At 32.1% G+C, this 23,436-nt stretch overlaps 2 protein-coding genes across 2 annotated transcripts; both read right to left on the reverse strand.

Annotated features, from left to right (window-relative positions):
• Positions 1 to 4,209: 4,209 nt before the first annotated feature.
• LOC144557423 (mitochondrial import inner membrane translocase subunit PAM16 like 2-like) lies at positions 4,210 to 7,592 on the reverse strand. Its single transcript, XM_078305991.1, has 4 exons — positions 7,392 to 7,592; positions 6,767 to 6,854; positions 5,235 to 5,365; positions 4,210 to 4,505 (listed from the first exon to the last, which is right to left on the reverse strand). The coding sequence occupies exons 1-4, from the start codon at positions 7,392 to 7,394 to the stop codon at positions 4,383 to 4,385; spliced, it is 345 nt and encodes a 114-aa protein (XP_078162117.1). The 5' UTR covers positions 7,395 to 7,592; the 3' UTR covers positions 4,210 to 4,382.
• A 4,724-nt stretch (positions 7,593 to 12,316) lies between these two features.
• Positions 12,317 to 15,090, reverse strand: LOC144557421 (putative cytokinin riboside 5'-monophosphate phosphoribohydrolase LOGL10). Its single transcript, XM_078305989.1, has 7 exons — positions 14,870 to 15,090; positions 14,233 to 14,330; positions 14,077 to 14,107; positions 13,284 to 13,383; positions 13,092 to 13,162; positions 12,745 to 12,888; positions 12,317 to 12,655 (listed from the first exon to the last, which is right to left on the reverse strand). The coding sequence occupies exons 1-7, from the start codon at positions 14,969 to 14,971 to the stop codon at positions 12,581 to 12,583; spliced, it is 621 nt and encodes a 206-aa protein (XP_078162115.1). The 5' UTR covers positions 14,972 to 15,090; the 3' UTR covers positions 12,317 to 12,580.
• Between the last annotated feature and the right edge of the window lie 8,346 nt (positions 15,091 to 23,436).

The following is a 23,436-nucleotide window of genomic DNA, read 5'->3' on the forward strand; positions in this document are numbered from 1 at the left end:
TCGGATTTCAAATTCTACCACAAACACATACTCAGTATGCGCACAGATCCAAACAGGAACACATATTGGGTACACGAACAGATTCGGCGCGTGTACTTAGTAAGCGAACCGATCCGTTCGCATACTCAGTGCACCGATCGATTTGTGTACTGAGTATGCGTTCCGACTCCCAGGCCGTTGAAATCCTGCGCACCGATTTTTTTACTCAAAAAATTCACTCCACATCCGTCCCAGCGGCCCTACGCGCACTGATTTTTAATTAAAATTTGTTATTTAATTGTTTTATTAAGTAGTTAATTGGGTATATGTTACCAAATTAAACCAGAATTGTAGAATTGTATTAAATAGTTAGGCGTGTCCAAAAATAGTAGTATATGTTCAACATTATTGTATTTGCACTAAAATTGAGTAGATTTTTTTTTTGTAGAATTGTATTTAGACCAAAATTGAGTAAAAATGTATTTTTTCGAATTATCGTAGATTGTACGATTTTTATCGATTTGTCCAAAAATGGTGATATGTTATCGAATTACCCTATGTACATGTTTTTGTACTGTTTGAAATTATCGATAGAGTGAAAAAATTGACAAAATTTATGTTAGTATGGCATCAACCAACGGTAGCAATGAAAACCATCGTACGCAAGATGACTTACAGTTGGATTATTCACTTGCCCGTACCATATTTCCTCACATGACGAAAGAGAATACTAGTCCTCTTTACTGGTATAAATTCGAGGAGTACAAGATCATGAATGCATATGTAAGTTTACGTTTTGAGAAATGCAAATAATTTTCATTTTCATTTAAATAAAATATGTAAGTTATATGTTTGTTTGTTCTAAAATTTAATGCAGACTCATTCCATGACGACGACGCGGAACAACTAGATGAGTATCCTCTACGACCAGTAATATAAGCCGGCGTTAAAGAGACTGGGTCTGTGGCATGTCTCACAGCTGACCCCCATTATCGCAGATGTCGCTCTTCTATCTGCGTTGGTCGAGAGGTGGCGGTAGGAGACACACACATTCCATCTGCCTGTTGGGTTCCCAGATTTGTCCTTTTTATTGCCTCCAACAAATGGACAATCAGCCCGTAAGACCCCTCCCAACCATAGTAACAAATGAATTATTCGGGTTCGGTTCGGCGAGGTCAAAAATTCGTGATTCGGGTATAATTCGGGTATAATTCGGGAATGATTCGGGATCGTACATTGAATCCGAACCAGAGATCTTGATTTATAAGAATTGCAAAAAAAAAAAAAAAACAAATTACGGTACATAAAGTAGTTGCCACATGAAATCTAAAGTGAGTATAAGTACTTAGCCACGTGGTGGGATCCACATGTCTTTCAAATTTCAAAAAATCTGCCTCAAATGATCCACGTGGTGCCTCAGCCTCATCTCAAAACTCAACAGCACGGATTACAGAGCAACAAATTTTTGAATAAAACGCGAATAATTCGTAAAAAACGTTTTATTCGCGTTTTGTTCGCGAATAAATCGGTAAAAGTTCGGTCAACTGTTTTATTCGCGAATCGATTCGGTAATATCTAAAAAACGTTTTATTCGCGTTTTATTCGCGAATAAAACGCGAACCTTGTTACTATGCTCCCAACTACCAAACGCTCGGGCAATCGCTAACTCTACCATGCCATAATTTGTTGTACTTTGGGACGGTGCCCTCGTACCTTTCAACAACCAAGTCAGCAATTGTCTGGATACTAATATCAACATTTTTTTTCCAATGACAATTTTATGCAGTTGATGACCATAGTGAACGTCAACTGCGCATGATCTAACCTGGATGCCGATGCGTGGCATGTGTGCTTAGCCAAAGCATTACCGAAGCCTGTAGCCCTCCCAACCAACCCCCCATTTGCACATGTCGCTAATACACTTGTACCTCATCCTGGTGGTATCAATGTGTGTCTGTTTTATCTCGATATTTTTTAAAATATGCCAGTGGTGAATTGTTTCTTTCATTTTATCTTTGTTGTCATATGTCATCTCCTAAGACAATTCATGTATTTCTCCAAGCTAATTTACAAAAGAAACAACAAAAATTAAACAACATCAATTTAATAACAACAATTCAATAATGAAATTAAAATTAAATATAAATTAACAACAATTCAATAATGAAATTAAAATTAAATATAAATTAACAAACATACCTCAGTGCTCGAACGGGTGTCTTTCCCCATGACCCGATATAGGCCACTTCCGGCTACCAAGTACAGGACGACCAGTATCCTCATCACTGTTATCTGATACCCCACCATCCTCACTAACATCCCAATTAGCCTCTGCCTCCCTTTCTTCAGGATCCTCGTCCGTCTTGTCAGCATAATAAAGTTGTTCCGGGGTTTCAGATCGGTCCCTTTCAGATTGGGCTTGGCTAGAGGATGAGAATGGAATAGGGGATCGACCCCTACTAGGACCCGCTACAGATGGGGCTCGACTAGGACCCGTTACAGAATGCTCGAGGCCCCAACCCTGAGTCAACTGCAACAATGGTCTGGTGTTATGTCTGGAGTTATGTCTAGGGCTTTGTCTGGGGTTGGCTACCACATATAACTCTAGGAACTTGAAATGAGTGGTCATATTCATTGTCATTTGGACATATAACCCCCAACTGGTATCGTCTTGTACCGGAAGCTATTGGAACCAGGTTTGGTTGCCTTGTTCAATATTGATCTTTGCGGTAATTACTAGTTCATAATTATGGTGGTCAATACCGAGTTGCTAGTACACTTCCCTATTTATACCTCTAAAATCCAAACTTGAGCCGATATTAAATATTTTCTGAGGTTGGGTACTGTAATAAGCGCCATTTGGTCCTTGTAATACTTCACCACCAAAATAACAAGTAATTCCAATCATAGTTGGTTAAAATAAGGAACAAGTCTACTAATTAAAAAATTTACACTAAATTAAAAATACTGCAAAAAATAAATTTTTTGAAAATAAAGGGATGAAATTGTAAAAACGTTCACTTCTGTGGTTCTACCTTGCTGAATGAATGAATGAAGAGCAGATTTGGGCAGATATAGCACTACGCAATCTGTGCGGATACCCAGTACGTGCACTGATTGGTTCGCGTATCCAGTATGCGTATCGATCGGTCCGCGTACCCAGTATGCTTTCCTGTTTGGATCCGTACGCATACTGGGTATGCGTTCATAGTGAAATTATAAATCCGAATAAACGGGTGGTAATTAATTAATTTTGATTTATTGGAGTGGTAAATAAAAAAAATTCGGAAAAAACTTCTGACTTAGCCAAAAAGTATTCTATTCCTTGCAGTACAATCACATGCCCACTCGAGTCAAAGCTAGACATTATGATTTATGTGTGGATGGATGCACTAGCCTCATAACTACAGTGGAAAAATCATGCTGTCTCTTGCTGTGAGCCTGTGACTAATACGTGACTCTGATCTGTTATGACCAAAATATTAAGAGGTAGAATCCCAGACAGTAATAAGTAGTGAAGAGTCTTTAATTGGTCCTTTGCTAGTGGGATTTGAAGATTAAGAAACTTCAGAAATCTTAACTGCCAGGAGCTTCCGTAAATTCTAACGGTTTTTATGTGGCAGAAGATCATACCGCATGCGTTACCGCATGCCGCATGAGCCTATATACTCAGTCGAATTTTCAGCTTTTTCTCTCTTTAACGCATACCGTATGGATCCATACCACATAGAGATGCTGCCAGCATTAGATTGTGTTGTTTTTGCTCAATTTTGTTCTATCCCTGAATAGGGTGTGAAATTATATAAAAAAATGTTATGTTTTGACTTACACGTGATTCTGTACCAATCTGGTATAGGATCCGTATTAGAACTGGGAGGGTCACATGAACAATTTTTCCTCTTTTTTTTCATATTGTTTTCTTATTTGTTGTTTAGTTTTTTATTTTACATATTGACAATTTGCGCTGCTGTTGTCAAGGAGATACTGCCGATTTTTTTTTTCTAAATACCCTTAAAAAATAGTAAATATACCCTCGGTTTTCAATTATTTTAAAAAAATGATCTATCCACCCCACAGAGGAGCGGCCTGAACCAAACCCAGCCACCTCTCTATGGAATGGTCTGCTGCCTGAACCAAAGCCCCCCTCAGTGGAGGGGTCAACTATTAGTTTGCTCATTACTTACATCTTAGAAAGCAATGAGAACTACATAAAAATTTCTGCACAAAAAAGCCTGTTAAAGAAAGCTCGTTTAAAAAAAAAGTATTGACATTAACAAATCAGCTCCCTTATTTTTTAATTTTCACTAAAAGGTGGGCAAACATATGTACCTGTCCTACCCATGGATTTACCTCAAAAAAAAAAAGTAAAGAAAATCAAAACAAAAAAACAAGCTTTTGTAATTTCAACTAGGAGCTTGGTTATTCTTTTTGTAAATTTCTTCCAGGCACTCCTTTGCTCTATGAACTTTCGACTGTAGGTAGAAGCTCCCATTCTTTGCATTTCTCTCAAACAAGTTATCATACCTCTGTAATAATAATTACATAACTTTGGTAAGAAACATATTATCCCACAGTGCATTTTATTTGGAAAATTCTGCTTCTGAAGTAGTAATCAGTCCAGAGCTCTGTGTGACAGTTGGGATATTTTTGTCGAGCATTATTTGGGTTACATAGTGACATTACCGCTTGGCATTTTGGTACTTTTGTCGTGCATTTTTAGGGTAAAACAGAGACATTACCCCCAGTGGCAACTGACTACCTTTAGAGTTTGAAAAAAAAATAGAGCCCATGTATTATCCGGCTTTTGCTTACCCTGAAGAAATATCTGCCTCCACTGGTTTTCTTTTTTTCTGACTTATGTGAGGCGGGAGGCGTAACCTTAATTTTTTTGGAAGAAGGGGGCGTTCGATAGGAATCAGACCAAATATGCCCGGTCATAACCGTCTAATCCACTTCAAGATTTGTGCAGACCACTAAATGATTCGTGCTTATCAAGTAGGCACGAATCTAACGGCTCCAAACATGCATCGGACCAAATTTGGTCCGATGCCTATTGAATGCCCTCCAGGTCCAATTTTTTTGCCTAACCCTGGCCAAATTACTCAGCCCACCCCCAATTACCACTGGGCATTTGACACTGAAAATGTACGTCTGGTTCCATGTTTCATCTTTTGCATTCCTGTTTACTTTTGTGTTGGCATATCTGATTAAAAACTACCACTTCTATTATTATTTGCTAAGACACTGTTTGAAACCTGTAAGATCTCTTCCCAAGAAGTTTGTTCAGAGACGCCCAAAATCTGTCGGGCTTCTTGCTCGGTCATGGCTTTGCTACCTCTTCTTATATTGTTTATCGTCTCATGAGCAACACCCGTCTTATTAGCATCTAAAAAATAAAAAAATAATAATAGAGTGATTTAGTAATCTCTGAAATTTTACTTTATATGAAACATAATACTGAGGAACTCTTGAACATGCAACTAAATCAAAGTAGGATTTATTTTATGTTCCAAATAACAAACAACTTAAACAACTTTACATTGTCCGTGGAAAGATTTATTTGGTCAAATGTTGGTTATTTTTGCCCTTATAAAGTGCCTTTCAATATAACATAACTATAACAAAAAACCAATATAATTTACATGTTCTGTCTCATATTTCTACAAATTGATCTTTTTAAATTACATTGTTAAGCTGATATGAAAATTATGCAGTTCACTTTTAGTAATCCGAAATTTAATAGAGGATACGAACACGAATATGCAAAATTAGCAAACTAGGAAATTCACATCTACTGAATTAAAACCAGCCAGTGACCAAATTAGCACTCTCTGAATGCATATCGTGCCAAATTGAGAATCTGCCCCTGGTTTGCACTTATTGGAGTGAACCTAGGCTCGCATAAAACAGATGCGAGATTGCTCCAGCAAAATGTCTGGGCCCTCCATCTTTGTCCCATTTCGGTGTTTTGCTTCATTTAATGTGCTAAGATGGCGACATACGATGGTGACATACATTACTCACAGTAGACAACCTCATGCATCTAGCCTAATTCACTGCCACACGTCCAATTAAGAAAGAAAAAGAATAATACATTTTTGAGTCATGTCTCTCATTCATGGAAGCTTTGTTTTTACAAAGTCCAAATAGTCAATCCGAACCAGTCAATATGATCTCCATATGAAATTGTACTTGAATGCTAAATTTTATATTCTTTAGAATCTTTTTACTATATTTTAGATAGTTAGAAAATCACTTGATCTTACGATTCTGGTCCATGCAAGTACTGATATTCTACCTATCTAAAAAAAATAGTAATAAAATTCTAAAATGTAAAATTGGGCCTCCACGTACATTTTCATATGAATATCATGTTGAATGGTTCAAAGATATGAATCCATGGATCCATAGTATGGAGCGACGAGCTCTATGCATAGTTCCGTAGCCTCACTCTGATACAGTACATAATATTGATAAACCATATCGATAAAATGAATAACAAAGTAGGGAACTTGGTTTGTGACCAATAAATGCAAACAGGGACGCACATGTGCAAGAAGGGGTCAGGTTTGGAAACTTTCTAATATGCTAATTTTGCAAATTTGTGTTCCTGTGCTCTTAACTTCTAAATTTCAGATTTATGAAAAAAAATGCGAAACATATGCCCCTTAAAAACTTTAGCTTATCCTGATCTCTTAGTTTTGGTTCTTTGATTACAAATGACCGATAAAATGTCATGTCCTCTACTGAAAAAAGAAAATAGGGGTTGTGAGAAAATAGTACTTACTGTCAAGGGCCTTGCGATATGCCCGAAGAACAGCTCTTCCCAAAATTCCAGAGCCAATAACAATCAAATTTGCAATAATTTTAGCTGCCTACATAAAAACAAAATTATATGAAATCCATAATGGAATTCATCAACTCGGGAGACATTGATAATAAAAAATAGATATCATTTTAATTTTCAGCATACAATTTGATGTATGAAAAATGAAAAAGAAGAAATAAAAAATTAACAAAGCCTTATCCAACTCCTTAGTTTATATGCACTATTTCACAAATTTAACAATGATTTCTTAAATAGAACCTCAAATCCAAATCAGCAGAAGACAATAAATAAAACAACCCCAATTGTTCCATCCAGTCTCATACAAACCAGAAGCATATGGTGGTATCAAATTTTATAAAATATAACCTTATTTGATAAATACACAATAGAACCTCGGTAATGGGGCAATAAATAAAAAAAATAAAAAAAACTATGCCATATTATCAGGTAATTCGAAAAACTACTATCAATTTACTCCGGATAGCCAGATTAATAAGAAGTAAACGAGGAATCAAGAACTAATCAAACGAACTCGCAAATAAAAAAAGTTAATCAATTAAATGAAATTGGGAAGAGAACTAACCATTTTTCTTTCCGCTAGCCCAGCGATCGGATTAAAGAGCTTCTGATTAACATAAAAGAAAAAGAATAGCGCTTTTTTTCTCGAGTGTTTTTGTTCGCCACGGTTAATAATTTTTCTAGACAGAGAAGAAGAATCCAGAAGAAACGGTACGATAATTAAAAAGAAACCGATATAAAACAGTTGGGCCAATTCAGTTGAAGAGGAAAGACCGGTCGGCCCAATTTCTCAAACGGGATTTCTCCGGGATATTGATACAATTCAGTTGGGCCTAATAATTAATAATTCAAATTCACTACCTAATCGGATCTAGAATATGATTGGTTTTCTTGTTTGTTAGACTCCAATTTAACCAGGTTCTTGCTAAATTGGTTAATATTATGCACTTATTTTCTATTGGAGGATGTGGGTAGTCTAATTAATTTTTATTTTAAGTAAATTATATTTGGTCCTTGATTAATTGAACTATAGTCTTATGATGGGCTATAATAAACAAAAAGGAAACAAATGCAGTTGGTGGGTTGATAGTGAATTGTAGATCCGAAGATGTGATTTACCCTTCTCAGCAAGTAATTTATGCAGTTTATCATTCATCAATGTATGATTGAGGTATAAAAAGGGAAAAACAACAATTCTGACTTCTCTGGTATTTTCGGACTCTACTTCCAAGTCTTATCTATTTATTTAAAAATATCCTTGGTTACTATAATCGCAAGATCTTAGTTATAATTAATTAAATGTTAATTAAAATTTACTAATTATTAAATGAACTAATGAGATCAGTAATACAACAACTTTAGATTTATAACTTCATAATTATAAAGAATAAGAAAATTGGGCTATTAACATAAAATAGTTATATATTTATTAGTAATTCATATATGTCAACCAATCATATAGTTATATGTTACTCAAAAAGTCATATTTCTGACATAAACTTTTTTTTGTTACTGACACATTTAATAGGTAAGAAATTGTCTTTTCATTATATTAATTGTCTTTTTTTTGAAAATTTTCGAAGAGACTGTAAAATCGTGAGAAAAATCGAACTCTTGTCCTTTAGATAACTAATATTTTTAAGACTTTTTTCTGGTCAATTATGTTACCTCCGCTTTCAACATTATATTAATTATCGAGAAACAAAACAAACCAAATGTATTGAGTAGGTCTGTACACCAAAATAGTCACTTATTCAATTATAATTTTTTTGGAAATTTTGAACATTGCATGATTGACAATATACACAGAATTAATAATTAGTTATTTGTTCTTAATATTTAGCTAAATATTATTAACATTGAATTAGCTACCTACTATGTAAAAATAATCATGTCTCAGAAGCACAATTTAAATCCATTGATTTTTTTTTTTTTTGCAAGATTTCATCTATATTAGCCTTTCTATTATGTTATGCATGTTCATTAGCCGATTCAAATAATAACACAAATATAAAAGTACAAATTTAACAAATAACTAACTATAGAAGTTACTTTCAATTTAACAAAAAGCAGATTCAAATAATAACACAAATATTACAAACAAGTCTCTGAATCTCAATAGTTTCTATCAACTAATACCAGTGTCGCAAGATTAATAAAACCTCAAGCAATTTTAAAACATGCCAATGACACAAATGGGCCAGTACCAGATGGTGTCAGTGTCAATAATACTCTATCAATAAAGTTAAAAAAACTATAAACTTAGAAACATGTAATAATGTAAAAATAAAGCATTAAAAGGCGAAAATCTGAAAGAGACTTTTTGCAAAAATAAATAAATAAATTATCAATAAAATATGAAATAAACTTAACAAAATCAAGTTAATATATATATATATATATATATATAAGAGGAGGGATCAAGTTACAACAAGCATTTTCTACATTTTGAAAGTCCAAATTGTCGATCCAAACCGTTAGATGTGATATCTACAATAAAATGTGCTTGAAGACCAAATTTTATATTTTTTGAAATTTTTTTACTATTTATTAAGATGGGTACAAAAATTAGTCAAATTTATATCATTGAATTTTGTACCCATCTTAATAAATAGTAAAAAAATTCCAAAAAATGTAAAATTTGGTCTCCAAGCACATTTTATTGTAGAGATCACATCTAACGGTTGGATCGACGATTTGGACTTTCAAAATGTAGAAAATACTTGTTGTAACTCAAAAAATGTTGTAACTTGATCCCTCCTCTATATATAATTACTGGTTCAGAACATAAGAGACTAATGACACTATTATCGAATGGAAAACACCCACAAGTGTTCAATCAACATCAAAACTATTCTCTAAACATTCCTTCTTTGTCCAATTACTACAATTATACGGTTGTCGGGTAATGATACAACTCTGAAACGCTTATTCAATATGTTTATGAACTAAAACAGCTCTTCAAATTTGATGCAAATTGGCCAAATAGTTAAAATCAGTTTCCTCCAATATTTTATTTTATTTAATAAATTAGTTTATCTAAATGAAAATAATCTTAACTTTATAACTTTTATTTTTGTGTGTGCACTTCATTACTAATATATTATGGAGATATAGTTAATGACTTTATATTAGACATAAAAAAAATACAAATTCGATTCGTAGTGTACATAAAAAAAATTGCTATAAATTTGGTTAGAGAAACGCTTCAGGCACACAATTAAAACTCAACACTCTCTATATATGATGAAAGATTTTTAGAGTTGTAGCAAGTACTGGTGGGATGTTAAAAAAAAATGCCTGAATTTTGGTCCATGGAAATTCGAACCAATTATCTAATTATCAAGGTGAGATGATACTTTTTGCTACATAAAAAGAAATGAATTTCTTTCTTTTTTCCATTCAAAGTTCACAAAGAACTCATGTAGCCTTGGTACTTTTGGCATGCATCTTCACAGAAAAATAACATATCACAACAGATCCATTTCATAACTAGGACCCAAGTAAGAACTCTATAGAGAGACCTAGAACTTGATAGATATACTAATTAATAAAATTACGTACAGGAAACTAAATTCGTTCGACAAGCTAGTATATGATAATATATAGTGCTAGAAGTTTATTTTTCTTCAATGCCATATTTTCACTAAGTTTGGTGAATTTATTTATTTTATTATTTTTAATTCCAATAACCAATTTTTGTGGGTTTTGAAATTGAGAATTAGATAAAATAAAACCACTATTCATAGAGATTGATAATTTAATTTTCTCTAATATCTTATTTTCAAATGCTCAATCTTTTTGTGATCTTTTTTTTTTTGTTTGAAATATGAGTTAGGAGTCAAAACATCCAACACATTTAAAACCCCTGCGTATCTTCTCACTTTGTGAGTTTCGAACTCATGATCTTCATCTTCCATATAGGAACCATATGCATTTACCACTAAAACAAAACCCGATTCTTTTTTTTGTGAACTTAATATTGTCGAATGTGGCAAGGAATGATTTGGTACAGAAGTACAATCAATTGGTACCATAAAAAAAAAAAAAAAAACTAAGTGGTCGTTTTTCTCAAATGTCGCAATGTATGTTCCAATCATCCAAAAAAAAAAGTGAAAAAAAGTTTTTATTTTTTTAAATGTATTTTGCTTCAATTTGCGCCAATGAGTCTGGCCCGTATACTCGTTCAAGTATATGATAACAGAAATTTACCTAATAGAAATGTAAAATTAAACCTGTTTGATTTGGTTATTCATCATATCTGTCGTTTGTTTCGAGGATTTAATATAGGCTGAAAAAAATATTATTGCTTGTATATTATAATTTGGGTTGCCATTATACCCTGTATATGATTAACAAAAATCTTTATCCTTAAGGTTGAAGTATCATTTACAGTAATTATTCATTTACAAGGAATTTACAGTTGCTTTGCGAGTAGATGAAGTATAAAGAGAAAGATAATTAAGCCATATTAATAGTAACCCCATAATCAAATAACATTTAAACATAAATATTAATTTTAAGAATTTAAAGTTTTAAAGTAATAAAAAAAAACAGCAAGATCAACAAAATTTCTATAATAAATACAAACATGTATTCTCTTTTAAATAAGAATAGACATCATGAAAAAATATGAGTCTTTCGATTTTAATAAATAAAAAATCAGATAAATGAAGTTGTTGATTATAAGATATATGTGAAAACATTTATAATTTAAATAATTGATCTAATGTCCATCAAGCTCACTTCGGTTTTGGAGAGCGAAAATAAAGAACTTACAAGACATGAGGTATGGGTAAAGATTTTAACAGAGCAGTTTTAACTTCATGCAGCGTACGGACTATAGAATCAAAAAGAAAAATGTATATGGTTCGAGTGCTGCATGGAGACTAAACTGCTCTGTTAAAATCTTTACCCATGCCATTAGGTATGGCAAATAAACATTTCGTGTAATTTATCTTCCTCTTTATTCTTTATCAGATTCTAAATTTGTATTGGGCCAGGGGAGGTCTTATTAAGTTCACCTGATTTCGGCCCATTAGTCTAGGCCCATATAATAGAAATGATCGCTGCTGTCAGAAACAAAATAATAGCTATCATCATCATCACTTTAAAGAAGGATAATAATTAAACGAAGAAGAATGGAAAAAGAAATAATTTATACATGTACAAAAATTTATGGAGCTCAGAATGTTTGTGTGTGTATGTAATATATATTTGAGATAATTCAAGTGACAGTGCTCTGAGATCTCTGATATTAGCTCGCAATTCCAGTTTGATGCCTGATACAGCAAAATTTAGATTTCATTTCCCATGTGATCAATCTGGTAAAGGCAAAGCTAATATTGTAGAAATACCTTATCTTATGATACATCGCACTACTGATTACTGAAGCTATCTGATTTTAACCTAAAAAGGCTCTTAAATTTTACAACATACCATAAGCATGACATATAAGATATAACTAACCACAATTATAAATAAAATTCAAATACAAAAGTAGTTAGATAACTATAGTAATTGAAGGAAACTGGAGTTATACAAACTTTGTAGGTACTAAAGTGAAAAATTTACAAAACAGAGAATAAATCGCCCTTGAGACAGCTTTTCCACTACCATGCTCTAATTAAGATACATTTGACATTTTTTTTTTCATGTTGAAATTAATTAAGCTACTGACTACAATATCCCTTAAAAAGGTGCTTCTGAACTAGGAGGAATATTAATTTATCAATAGTTTCTCAAATTTGAATTTTAAAAGCTCCTCCTTGGCCGATCCACATCCCAGTTTAGCTTTGATGCAACTCTGTCATGATATGGCATGTACTCCTACAAGAAAAATTAATTAAAGAAAGGTTAGAAGATGTGAAAAATCAATAAATATCAAGTAAATGATTTTATTGAATTTAAATGGATACCTCCAGTTTCTCCATTAGCTCCGTTGCAGTTGGTGCCAGAACAAGGATATGACGAGCGCTAGTGTTGATAAAACCTTCTTCTACGGCTTTGTCAATGAATGTCAATAATGAGTTGTAATAGCCATCTACATTTAGCAATCCAACCTATGTATTTTTCATAAATAAGTTAGACAAAACAATTAAATAATAGTATTGATCCATCAGGCAAATGCTGTTTTGGCAAACAATTCAGTTCATTCAATTGCCTTGCTATTAAAGGTGGTTTGATTTTGGGTCGAGACCAGTACCGTACCGTACTGTTCAGTGGCAATACCAGAAACAAAACACAAGGTTATATATGGAAGTACCGGTTTGTTGTGGATGCCGAGTTGAGCCCAAGTAATTACTTCAAGCAATTCCTCCAGAGTTCCATACCCTCCTACATGAAACAAATAGTTACAAACTTAATCAAATAATTTCATGAAATTTATGATTATATGATATTTTGATGGTTTCTGGGGAATAATGAAATTTACCCAAAAAGGAAATTTTGCACTAACCTGGTAAGGCAATAAAAGCATCAGACTGCCTAGCCATCTCAGCTTTCCTTTGGTGCATATCTGCAACTGGCATCACCTCTCCTACAGTGACTCCACTTATCTGTAAATGAAATAAAATATAAATATCTGATGACCAAACAATTAAAGTCAAAATATGTACCACCTTTTGAAACCGAAAAGCATGAACAAGATAACTTTGGTGCGCCAATAATCTACATTTATGAGTCACAAAGGAGTTCATCTATTGGACTACAAAAGATAAATTGCCACTTGACAACTTAAACTAACATTTGGTGGGGCATGCTTATTCATGATCTGATATTGTCTAGTAAATATATATTGCACATACAGCACAAAGTGCACTCATTCATATATAGTCAATGAAACAAACATGTCAACAACCACATTTACAAAAGAGCAACATCTTTTGTAGGATATACATTTCTCTTTTGTGTCCTACTTTATTTATATGTCATCATTACAACCACAACTTTTAGAATATATATATATTGAGAGCTGGTTCGGCTTCATGCAGCGCATCAGTATTGTACTTTTTCATTTTGTGTCTATTTGCTGTGCACTACATGAATCCAAAATTGATCTGTGAATACCTTTACAATAATTTTTATGTCTTTTATTAGGACCATTTTCAGTTGTGCACATAAATTATTAAGTCCAACGTACATTGTTTAATTTCTTTAACATTTTTCTTAATTAGTTTTATAATCACAAAATCTCTGTTGTAACTTTGTTAAATTAAATACAGTCATTATACAGACATGCATGTACATACCTCTCTGTGCATGAGTGTCTTGGGAATAACACTGCATATAAACAGAAAACAACAAAACAATTAAATAGTATGCACATCATGACAATTTTTTTTTTTTTTGGGATTCATATTTATTTTTAAACTACGATTATATTTTAATGAAAAGTTTGTACATACCCAGTGACATGTCTGCCTCCATCATAGACAGCTTGAGAGACTAGACCCATTAATCCTATGCTTCCCCCTCCATACACCAAATCAATATTCCTTGAAACCTTTCACAAACGACAAAGAAAAAAGCAAGAAATTAATTTCTAGTTGCAAACAAAGTGGCAAACACCATCTTTCTGCTTGTATATTTTTGGAAACCTTAAAGCAGGTAAAAGTTAGTTCACTGTATGGACATTATAAAGAAAAAACAGTGATATTTGAAAATTCTAGAAAAATAATAAAACGTTTTCAAGAAATATAAAATTTTGTCTCCAAGTATATTTTAATACGGAGCAATACGGAGATCATGTTAATCGGCTCGGTTTAACTGTTTGAACTTTTAAAATGATGATATAAATTAACCAGAAGTAAAGCAACCTCTTATATAAAGAGCTAATGTAAACAGATTTCTCTTTTGTGTAGAAGCAAATTTAGTAGACCAGTCACTGTCACCAATAGAATTTAATTAGCTAAATCATGTATATAATAGGTTTCTAGTTATAAATTACATGTTCTATCTATCAAGAAAACCTTATGAAACCTTGTGAATATTTGAGAGGAATTAAATGAATAAAAAAAAATTGTGCATTGTATGAATCTGTACCAACTCATTGCCAAGTTCAATAGCAGCATCTTGATAACTCTTCTTTCTTCCAGGGCTACTACCACAGAACACACAAATCCTCTTGAACCTAGACTCTATCATCTCTCTCTCTTTCTGATCTCTGTGTGTGTGTCGAATTTTAGAAGAGACAAGCACCCACACTTAAATAATTGAAGAGCGAAAGAACCCCACTTCACTTCTAAAGGAGCCTCTTGACAAATGTTGAGTGCTCCACAGATGTCCCTTTTTATAAGGCCTCCGAGCCGACTGGTTGCACGTGTGTAGTGTGCGACAGAGAGAGAGATAGAGGAGTTTCCTATCTTATCTACCCCATTGCAAATTGAATAGCATGTTTAAATATTATAGGAGTATATTTTTGGCTCCAAAAATGTTGCTAGTTAAAATGCCATCAATGTAGTACATTTTTTATAAGAACAGTTCGTCTTTATTTTTATACCCTTTCATTATATTTTTACTTATAATTTTATAAAGTTTATAACAAAAAAAATATTCGGTAATATATATATATATTTTTCTGTAAGTACATGAAGAATAACAAGTATTTCAACTTTGTTTTGTTTGAAATTGAGCACTTGAAAAGTTAATTACATCTTCGAATTATTATATCAGTAAATTTTTTTTTTCCGAACTCTTAATACTAATCTAAACAAAGATATATTCTGCAAAATAAAATAAAAAAACAACCGCATAGACTATATATATGGTCTTTTACTATGTTTATAGAAAAAATGATATAAAATATATTTAATGATTTTAGTTATTAGTTTGATGTGAGATATTTAGTTATTAAAATTTTAAATGAATGCATAATTTAGATGTTAATAGTGAAAATATAAGAAATCCTTATATTTTATATATATATAATATATCTTTTATGTAGCATAAATTATACTTAAATATTTAGTATTTAATTTAAAATGATTGTATGTTGTCAATAATACCAGTTCATCATTTGAAGAGAGATGTACAAGAGTTTTGACACCTCTCACCTCTAGCGGTTGAGGTGTTTATGCAGTTGGAATATATCGCGATGTGACTTAAATCATGTATTGTGCGGTGCCATGATCAAATTAGATTTTTGCGTGTCGAAATAGTTGGAGAAATAGTTGTGGCATATTAGTGACACTGTAACCACACTTGATTGGTTGCGTTTGGTCATATTTAATTTTTTTTTTAATAATTTAAGTTAGTTTATTCATAGTTCATCATTTCATCAAAATCTAACAGTTCTTCTCACATATAACTTGTGTGGCCATATGAAATGCCATGATGTATTGATGTCAATTTACTGAAAAATAGTTACTGATCACAACAGTACGCCAACAGTACGTGACCAATATGCATTTTGTACCGTGCCGTAACAAATTCGGTCCCAACGTGACCTTTTCTATTATGGTCCTAGATGAAAGCACACAAAATAAAAAAAAAAAACATTATAACCATTTTCATCGATCGGACAAAACACACAAACACATGGAGCAAGAGAGACACAGGGGGGTAGAAATCGTGTGGGGGACCACAGGCATTGTGCTTGAAGAAACAATGAAAGGATCTCTGTTTTCTTCCAAGCAATTAAAGTTCTTATCTCAACATGGGTGTGAAAGTCAATTACCAACAATTTTTTATATATATCAGTGTTTATCCTCTGACTTCATAATATACTAATTTTCATTGTCGTTTCTACAATTATGTTTCTCGACCAGGTTTGTTTGCTTGTAGCAGAGAAATACTGATTTAATTTTCGCATATGTTACCTCAATTAAGTTCCTCGAATATTCTTTTTTATATCTCTTAGATGTTATACTCTCCACTAGGGTGGCAATGAGCTGGCTCGGTCTGAGTTAGGTCCTACCTCAGTTTGTTAATTCAGGACCGAACTACAGCCGAGTAAATTTGACTTAGGACATATGAGCTAAAACCTCAGCTTGAAATCGTGACAAGTCAGTCCGAATTAGTCCGTGAGCTAATGAGCTGACTCGTTGAGTTTGACTAGATCTTGTTTTGAGAAGAAAATAAATTCAACAAACTTTTTAGATCGATCTGAATTGAGCTGAACTGAACTGAACTAGATAATATGAAATGCACACAAATTCATGCAAATTCATAAATTGATGTCTAGTCGAGCTAGCTTGCGAGCTGGCAAGCAAGTTAGGCCCCAACTTGAACTCATTAATTATGGACCAAGTTAGTGGCGAGCTAGCTCGTTAACAGCTCGGTTCAGGAATGAGCGAGCTGTTAGCGAACGAGTCAGATACGAGTCACGATCGAGCTACGAGTTCTTTTTGCCACCCTCCACTACTCTATTATTCTTAAAGAAGAAAATTCTAAAAATAATTTGATCATTTAATCAGTTACGACAATATTTTATATTTAGCCATGCTTAGTTCTCACTGAATATCGTAATAGATGTATAATATTTCCTAATTATTTTATTTAATTTTTTTAATTTGTGCCTAATTAATGTTTGTGAAGTGGTGATCATCGAAAAACAAACAAATCAAATTGATTAAAATACAAGAATAAAATTATTAATGACATAGAAGGCACCAAAGATTTGAAATTTTCACAAGGATTGTAATATTAAATTATGAATGATTAAACGCAGTACTAGAAGGCACCAATGATTTGAATTTGTCACATGAATTTGTGTTACCTAAAGTCTCGTCATCCTCCATTAAATCTAATCCGGATTAAGATTTTTACAGAGCAATTTTATCTTCAACATCACATGAACTATAAAATCAAAATAACACTGCATGAAGCCAAAACTACTCTGTTAAAATCTTTACCATCCAATCCCAATTTTTATTGAAGATAAATGTGCCCTTTCTTTGTCCCAAGTACTGATTTCTGTTGGTCAATCCTCACACTTTAGAATCAAAATATATTAATACAATGATAGATCAAAATTTGCAGATTAAGTAGTACTTTTACTCATTCTAGATGCAAAAGCCCCATAAAAAGCTCTCTGCTTATGCCAAAAAATAAAATTTTGTCTATATCATCTGACTAGGAGCATAACATGATAACAATGGATATTAAATTAACAAAGCACTCTTATCAAAGTTTGTGCTAATAATGAAAACATAGACAGAAGCAAATATTTTGCCTCTTGTCAGTCAAGCAAACATAAATAAGAGTTAACAGGCGACATAGAGGAATGCCCAATGATCAAGGAGCACTTAAGTACATCTATTATATAAAAAAAGGGAAAACAAATGAAGAAAGAAAGAGCAAAAAACATTTGCCGATTAATCAATTCTATATACCTCATCATATCTATGCCTCCTCTTTGTCCAAATAAAAGGGGACAGCTCTATTTTAATTCCCAGTCTCTCTCCCTTTTCTTCTATCAGCCCTTGCACCGCCTGGATATTTTTCAGGTGAGCAACCATACAATTTATTTGTAAATCATTGAACTCTGAGATATTGTTCTTCCTTTGAAAATGGTTAATTTTGACAATTTAATTAATAATATTTTTTAGTTAATTTGAATAAAAGTGAAAATAAAAAAATTATATATATATATATATATATATATATTTTGGACATGTAGGTAGTCTAACAATTAAATTTCATATAATTTCAGCATTATTTCATGACATGTCAAGAATTGTTAAATTCAAACTGTTAAAAACTCAAGTCACTTCATAAAAGGTAAAATGTACATCATAATCATATTTTTTTTTAGACATGATCATATGTGCACCCCGTAAATCATGTCTACTATGCATTGCATTTCAAATTTAAATTTTATTATTAAAATTATAAAATTGATCTAACTAGTTTGAACTTTGAACATAGTTCACAGTCTTGACATATGTCCTCCTTTAAACCATGACGTGTCAATGACCAAATTTTTGTCCTTCAAAACTTCAACATACCACCTTAATATTTTGAGAATTTGCTCAATTCCTTGTTGTGAGAGGAGCTCCTGGTTCCATACAATCATCATGTTGTTTTCGGTTTGTGTAGTGAATACATATACTATATATAATTATATATATTGAATACTATATAGGCTGTGGCTAATTTGCTGCCGGCAGCATTTCTGTCGGCGGTGCTGCCACTGTTTTTTCTATTTTTTTATGTTCAAACGACAAATCTAAACCGTTAGATGTTTAATTTATATTATAATCTACTTGGAGACCAAATTTTACATTTTTTGGAATTTTTTTACTATTTATTAAGCTGGTTTGAAAACCGCTGATTTCAATGCTGCATAAATTTACTGAAATTAGCGGTTTTCAAACTAGCTTAATAAATAGTAAAAAAATTTCAAAAAATGTAAAATTTGGTCTCCAAGTAGATTATAATATAGATTAAACATCTAACAGTTTAGATTTGTCATTTGAACATTAAAAAAATAAAAAAACAGTGGCAGCACCTCCGGCTAAAATGTTGCTGGCAGCAAATTAGCCGGACCCATACTATATATATATATATATATAGAGTAATGCTACGCTACTTCGCGAATTAATAGTGTTGTTTTAATTCGCGCTCATATCTCTAGTTTTGAAGGCCAAATAGCCGATCCAAACTGTTAGATGTTTAATCTATATTAAAATGTGCTTCGAGACCAAATTTTACATTTTTTGGAATTTTTTTACTATTTATTAAGATGGTTTGAAAATTATTGTTTTTATTAAAATTCTGCACCATTAAAAAACAGCGATTTTCAAACCATCTTAATAAATAGTAAAAAAATTTCAAAAAATGTAAAATTTGGTCTCCAAGCACATTTTAATATAGATTAAACATCTAACGGTTTGGATCGGCTATTTGGACTTCGAAACTAGAGATATGAGCGCGAATTAAAACAACCTGTTTAATTCGCGAAGTAGCGTAGCCTTACTCATATATATGTGTGTGTATATATATATATATATAGAGATGGGCTATGGTGCATTGCAATGCATAGGCCATGGTGTGCATTGGACCATAAATTACCGATTCAAAGTTCAAATGACCGATCCAAACCGTTCATCTTGTTCTCCATATTAATATGTGCTTGGAGACCAAATTTTACATTTTTTGGAATTTTTTTACTATTTATTAAGCCACTTTGAAAATCGCTGATCCAACGGTGACTGTTTGGAACAGTAAAATCAGAAGCCACCGTTGGATCAGCGATTTTCAAAGTGGCTTAATAAATAGTAAAAAAATTTCAAAAAATGTAAAATTTGATCTCCAAGCACATATTAATATGGAGAACAAGATGAACGGTTGGAATCGGTCATTTGGACTTTGAATCGGTGATTTATGGTCCAATGCACACCATGGCCTATGCATTGCAATGCACCATAGCCCATCTCTCTCTCTTATATATATATATATATATATGGTTTGGTTTACCTAGGAATTGATGCTAGCTTAGTCAGCAGACCAAGCATGCAATACACCATCCACGCCATTCTTCCACTACTCTAGTGCTATTATTCATCCATTCCCCTTCCCAACAAACCTTGCCATTTCTAAAGTTTTTAACATTTCTAGCTAGGCACACATTTCCTCATCAAAAAGTTGGTTTTGTTCAGAAACCCACAAAAAAAAACCTAATTTTGCATCAATACAACTATCAGTCTTTTGTTCAGAGCTCTAGAAAAATAAATTAAGCTAACCTACTTTGTGAAGAACTTGCATGAAACCAATATGTTAGAGCATTTGCAAAAAAGAACCTCTACGTTGAAAATTGAATCAGTAGAAGACCTGATTTTTTTATTTAGGTCTATTGAAGAAACTTTATCAAGAAATTACAAAATCTAATATATTTAGTATGATTTGCAGAAGAACCGCTGGATTGTTAGAGAAATATATACGAACTCTTTAGAAACTAATATGAAGATATGTAATTGCCACTTCTTCTTTTTTTCCAGTAGAAATGATGCATCAATTTTTTTTCCCAAGTATTGTATTAGATCATTTTTAATGGTTATTTATATTATTTTGTTAACTTTGATCATTTAAAACCAATGCATAGTTTTTTTTTTCTGTGGTATCAGTGAGTTAATTAATTAATGGTGCTAAAAAACTAAGGAACAGTACTTTTTTTTTTTAGTTTTTCAACAGTATGGAGTCCTTTCAAAAATCAATATATATATAATAGCACAATTTATCTACCATTTATGAATACTATGTGAGTTTTCTCTTGTATATACCTCTTTCTATAATTTAAAAATAAAACCTTTATTATTATAATATAAGATCCTGATAATTATCTCTGCACCTCTATCCTCTCATTTATTTCTGCACTTAACTTACATAATTGCTTTGGAAACCACAAAATCACCAGCACTAATTTTATACCTATAAGGTGAATAATTTTTATATAAATAATTGTCTCTCCAACAAAATCTCAAACTACATGGGGGGGGGGGGGGGGGGGGGGGGGGGGGGGGTTCATACACGTTTTTAGATGTGAGTTTTTTTTTTTTCCTTCATTCAATCTCATCCACATTTCTGACGATCCATGAGGAATTTTGCGAATCTAAAATCACGAACGTCTTCTATGCAATTTTTTTTTTCAAATGAGATCCATGATGATATACTTTCGAGCTCGTTGTCACACAAATATTTATACCTCGTTGTGCATGCAAGTATTTATATCTATGCTTGCAAGTACTTTTTACATATGACACTGGTTGGCATCTAAAATTATTAATATCAAGTATTACAAGTATTTATACTTATGCACTGTAGTATTTTATGTCTATGTGGTCAACTATTTTAGTTAGAAAAATGTTAATGCATGGACGATTGGGAAAGGTTCCCACTACTTCATTTGATGAAGGTTGACGCGGGGACCATTGAGGGCTGAAAAAATGGTGGTCATATCAAGTTACGCATGCAAGTATTAATATATTATTTTGGAAGTATTAATTTCTTATATTTTAGTATTTATACTTATAAAAGTTAACGTAGGACAAATGTGACAACTGAAAAAGGAGAACTATATAATTAGTGGGGATCATAGTACAATTTTTTTTTTAATAGAGGTGCGGGGATAAATGAGGGGATAGAGGTGTGGAGTTGATTATATTTATTCTATAATATAAGATCAACACAAAATTGAGGTCTACTAGACAACTAGACAAATTTAAAGGATACACATTAAACATTTACAAATTAATATTTTTGTAGGGTTCAAATGAAAAACACTAGGATTATTAATGAAAACTCAAGATTTCTTTTTAAGGATAACCTGAATATTTGTGTGGGGACCACTTCGATCAATTAACAAAAATTTAAGGAGTTCAATCAGGTAGTTGCTTGATAAATTATTGTTGGTTTGAGTAAAAAGTGTTTTGAGATCCGCGATCCGTTGCTTTTTGGAAAAAATTTGGTGTAATTGTACTATATCATGCTTGTATTGAGTCTATTGACCTAGTCTATGACTACGGTCTCCTTGTCTTTTGAACGGTACGCAATGGTACCGTTTTCTTGGAAGAATAACACATAAAATTATGTATCTCAACTCCCCATATAAGTGCTGTCTTGTATTTGTTATTTTATGATAGTATATGGATTAGAACTTAGGTATGAATAAAGTTTAAAATTGGCCATATTCTCATTGAACAATTTTGCGTCCCAAGAAAATGGTAAACGAAACAAATTATTCTGTTTTGACTAAAAGGGATATAAACATATGGCCACAGATGGCTAGGGGTGTCAATGAGTATGATACGGGTAGAGTGGAAGCATTTTCATACCTATATTCACTAAGAATGATCTTATCTATATCCTATCCTTATCCATTAAAATTTGACCTTATCTTACCTTATATTTATCCGTTAAAATCATCGGGTAACGAAACGGTAGTAGGTGAATAACGAATAATACAACTCTAATAATTAATTTTATTATATTTTATAAATAGAACATCAAAACTCATTTATTTCGCACATATACAATAATATTAGTAATAGAAAATGAAAATAAAAATAATTGTGCAATCAATTTCAACTAAATTATATTTTTTATAAAACAAGAAAATTAAAAAACAAAAATATATATTTCAAATTTTTTAATTATTTAATTAAAGAACAAAATATACAAATAAAAATAATATATTTAATATTTTTCTTACAACAAAAATAATACACAAAATAATAAAAGTACTAACTAATTATTGCTCAAATATTATCATATTATCATATTTTATATAATTACCCTATAGGATAACGGGTATAAAATAGTCTTTACCCGTACCTTTACCTATTTAGCTAACGAAAAAAGAATCCTTACACATACATATCCTATAAACTAACGGAAAAAAAACTTACCCATATTTGCCTTATCTAATACGGTACGAGTCAGGTAAACGGCTAAAAAGATTTCATTGACACCCCTACAGATGGCCATTATAGCTGATAAATCTGTGAATCATAGGGGTTTGTTTGGCTGCATTTTTTTAAAGTAGTTTTGCATGCTATATTTACTAATTTTTTTTTGTTAAATCAAGTTAAAAAGAGTATATAAAAAAAATAAAGAAGAATGAAAAACCAACAAAAGAAAGATAACGGTTACTTTGTTCTTTTCCACTCAAA

The sequence above is a fragment of the Carex rostrata genome, chromosome 7 (assembly GCF_964058835.1).
Source record: "Carex rostrata chromosome 7, lpCarRost1.2, whole genome shotgun sequence".
Taxonomy (NCBI): Eukaryota; Viridiplantae; Streptophyta; class Magnoliopsida; order Poales; family Cyperaceae; genus Carex; species Carex rostrata.

What these genes read in the sequence shown, in the direction of transcription:
- LOC144557423 (XM_078305991.1), bottom strand. An exon ending in ATATCGCAAGGCCCTTGACA is followed by an intron (nt 5,366 to 6,766) that starts GTAAGTACTATT and finishes TTTATTTTTTAG; the next exon opens with ATGCTAATAAGACGGGTGTT. An exon ending in CTTGGGAAGAGATCTTACAG is followed by an intron (nt 4,506 to 5,234) that starts GTTTCAAACAGT and finishes TTATTATTACAG; the next exon opens with AGGTATGATAACTTGTTTGA.
- LOC144557421 (XM_078305989.1), bottom strand. Translation starts at nt 14,971, where the DNA reads ATGATAGAGTCTAGGTTCAAGAGGATTTGTGTGTTCTGTGGTAGTAGC. An exon ending in TTGAACTTGGCAATGAGTTG is followed by an intron (nt 14,331 to 14,869) that starts GTACAGATTCAT and finishes CGTTTGTGAAAG; the next exon opens with GTTTCAAGGAATATTGATTT. An exon ending in GGAGGCAGACATGTCACTGG is followed by an intron (nt 14,108 to 14,232) that starts GTATGTACAAAC and finishes GTTTATATGCAG; the next exon opens with TGTTATTCCCAAGACACTCA.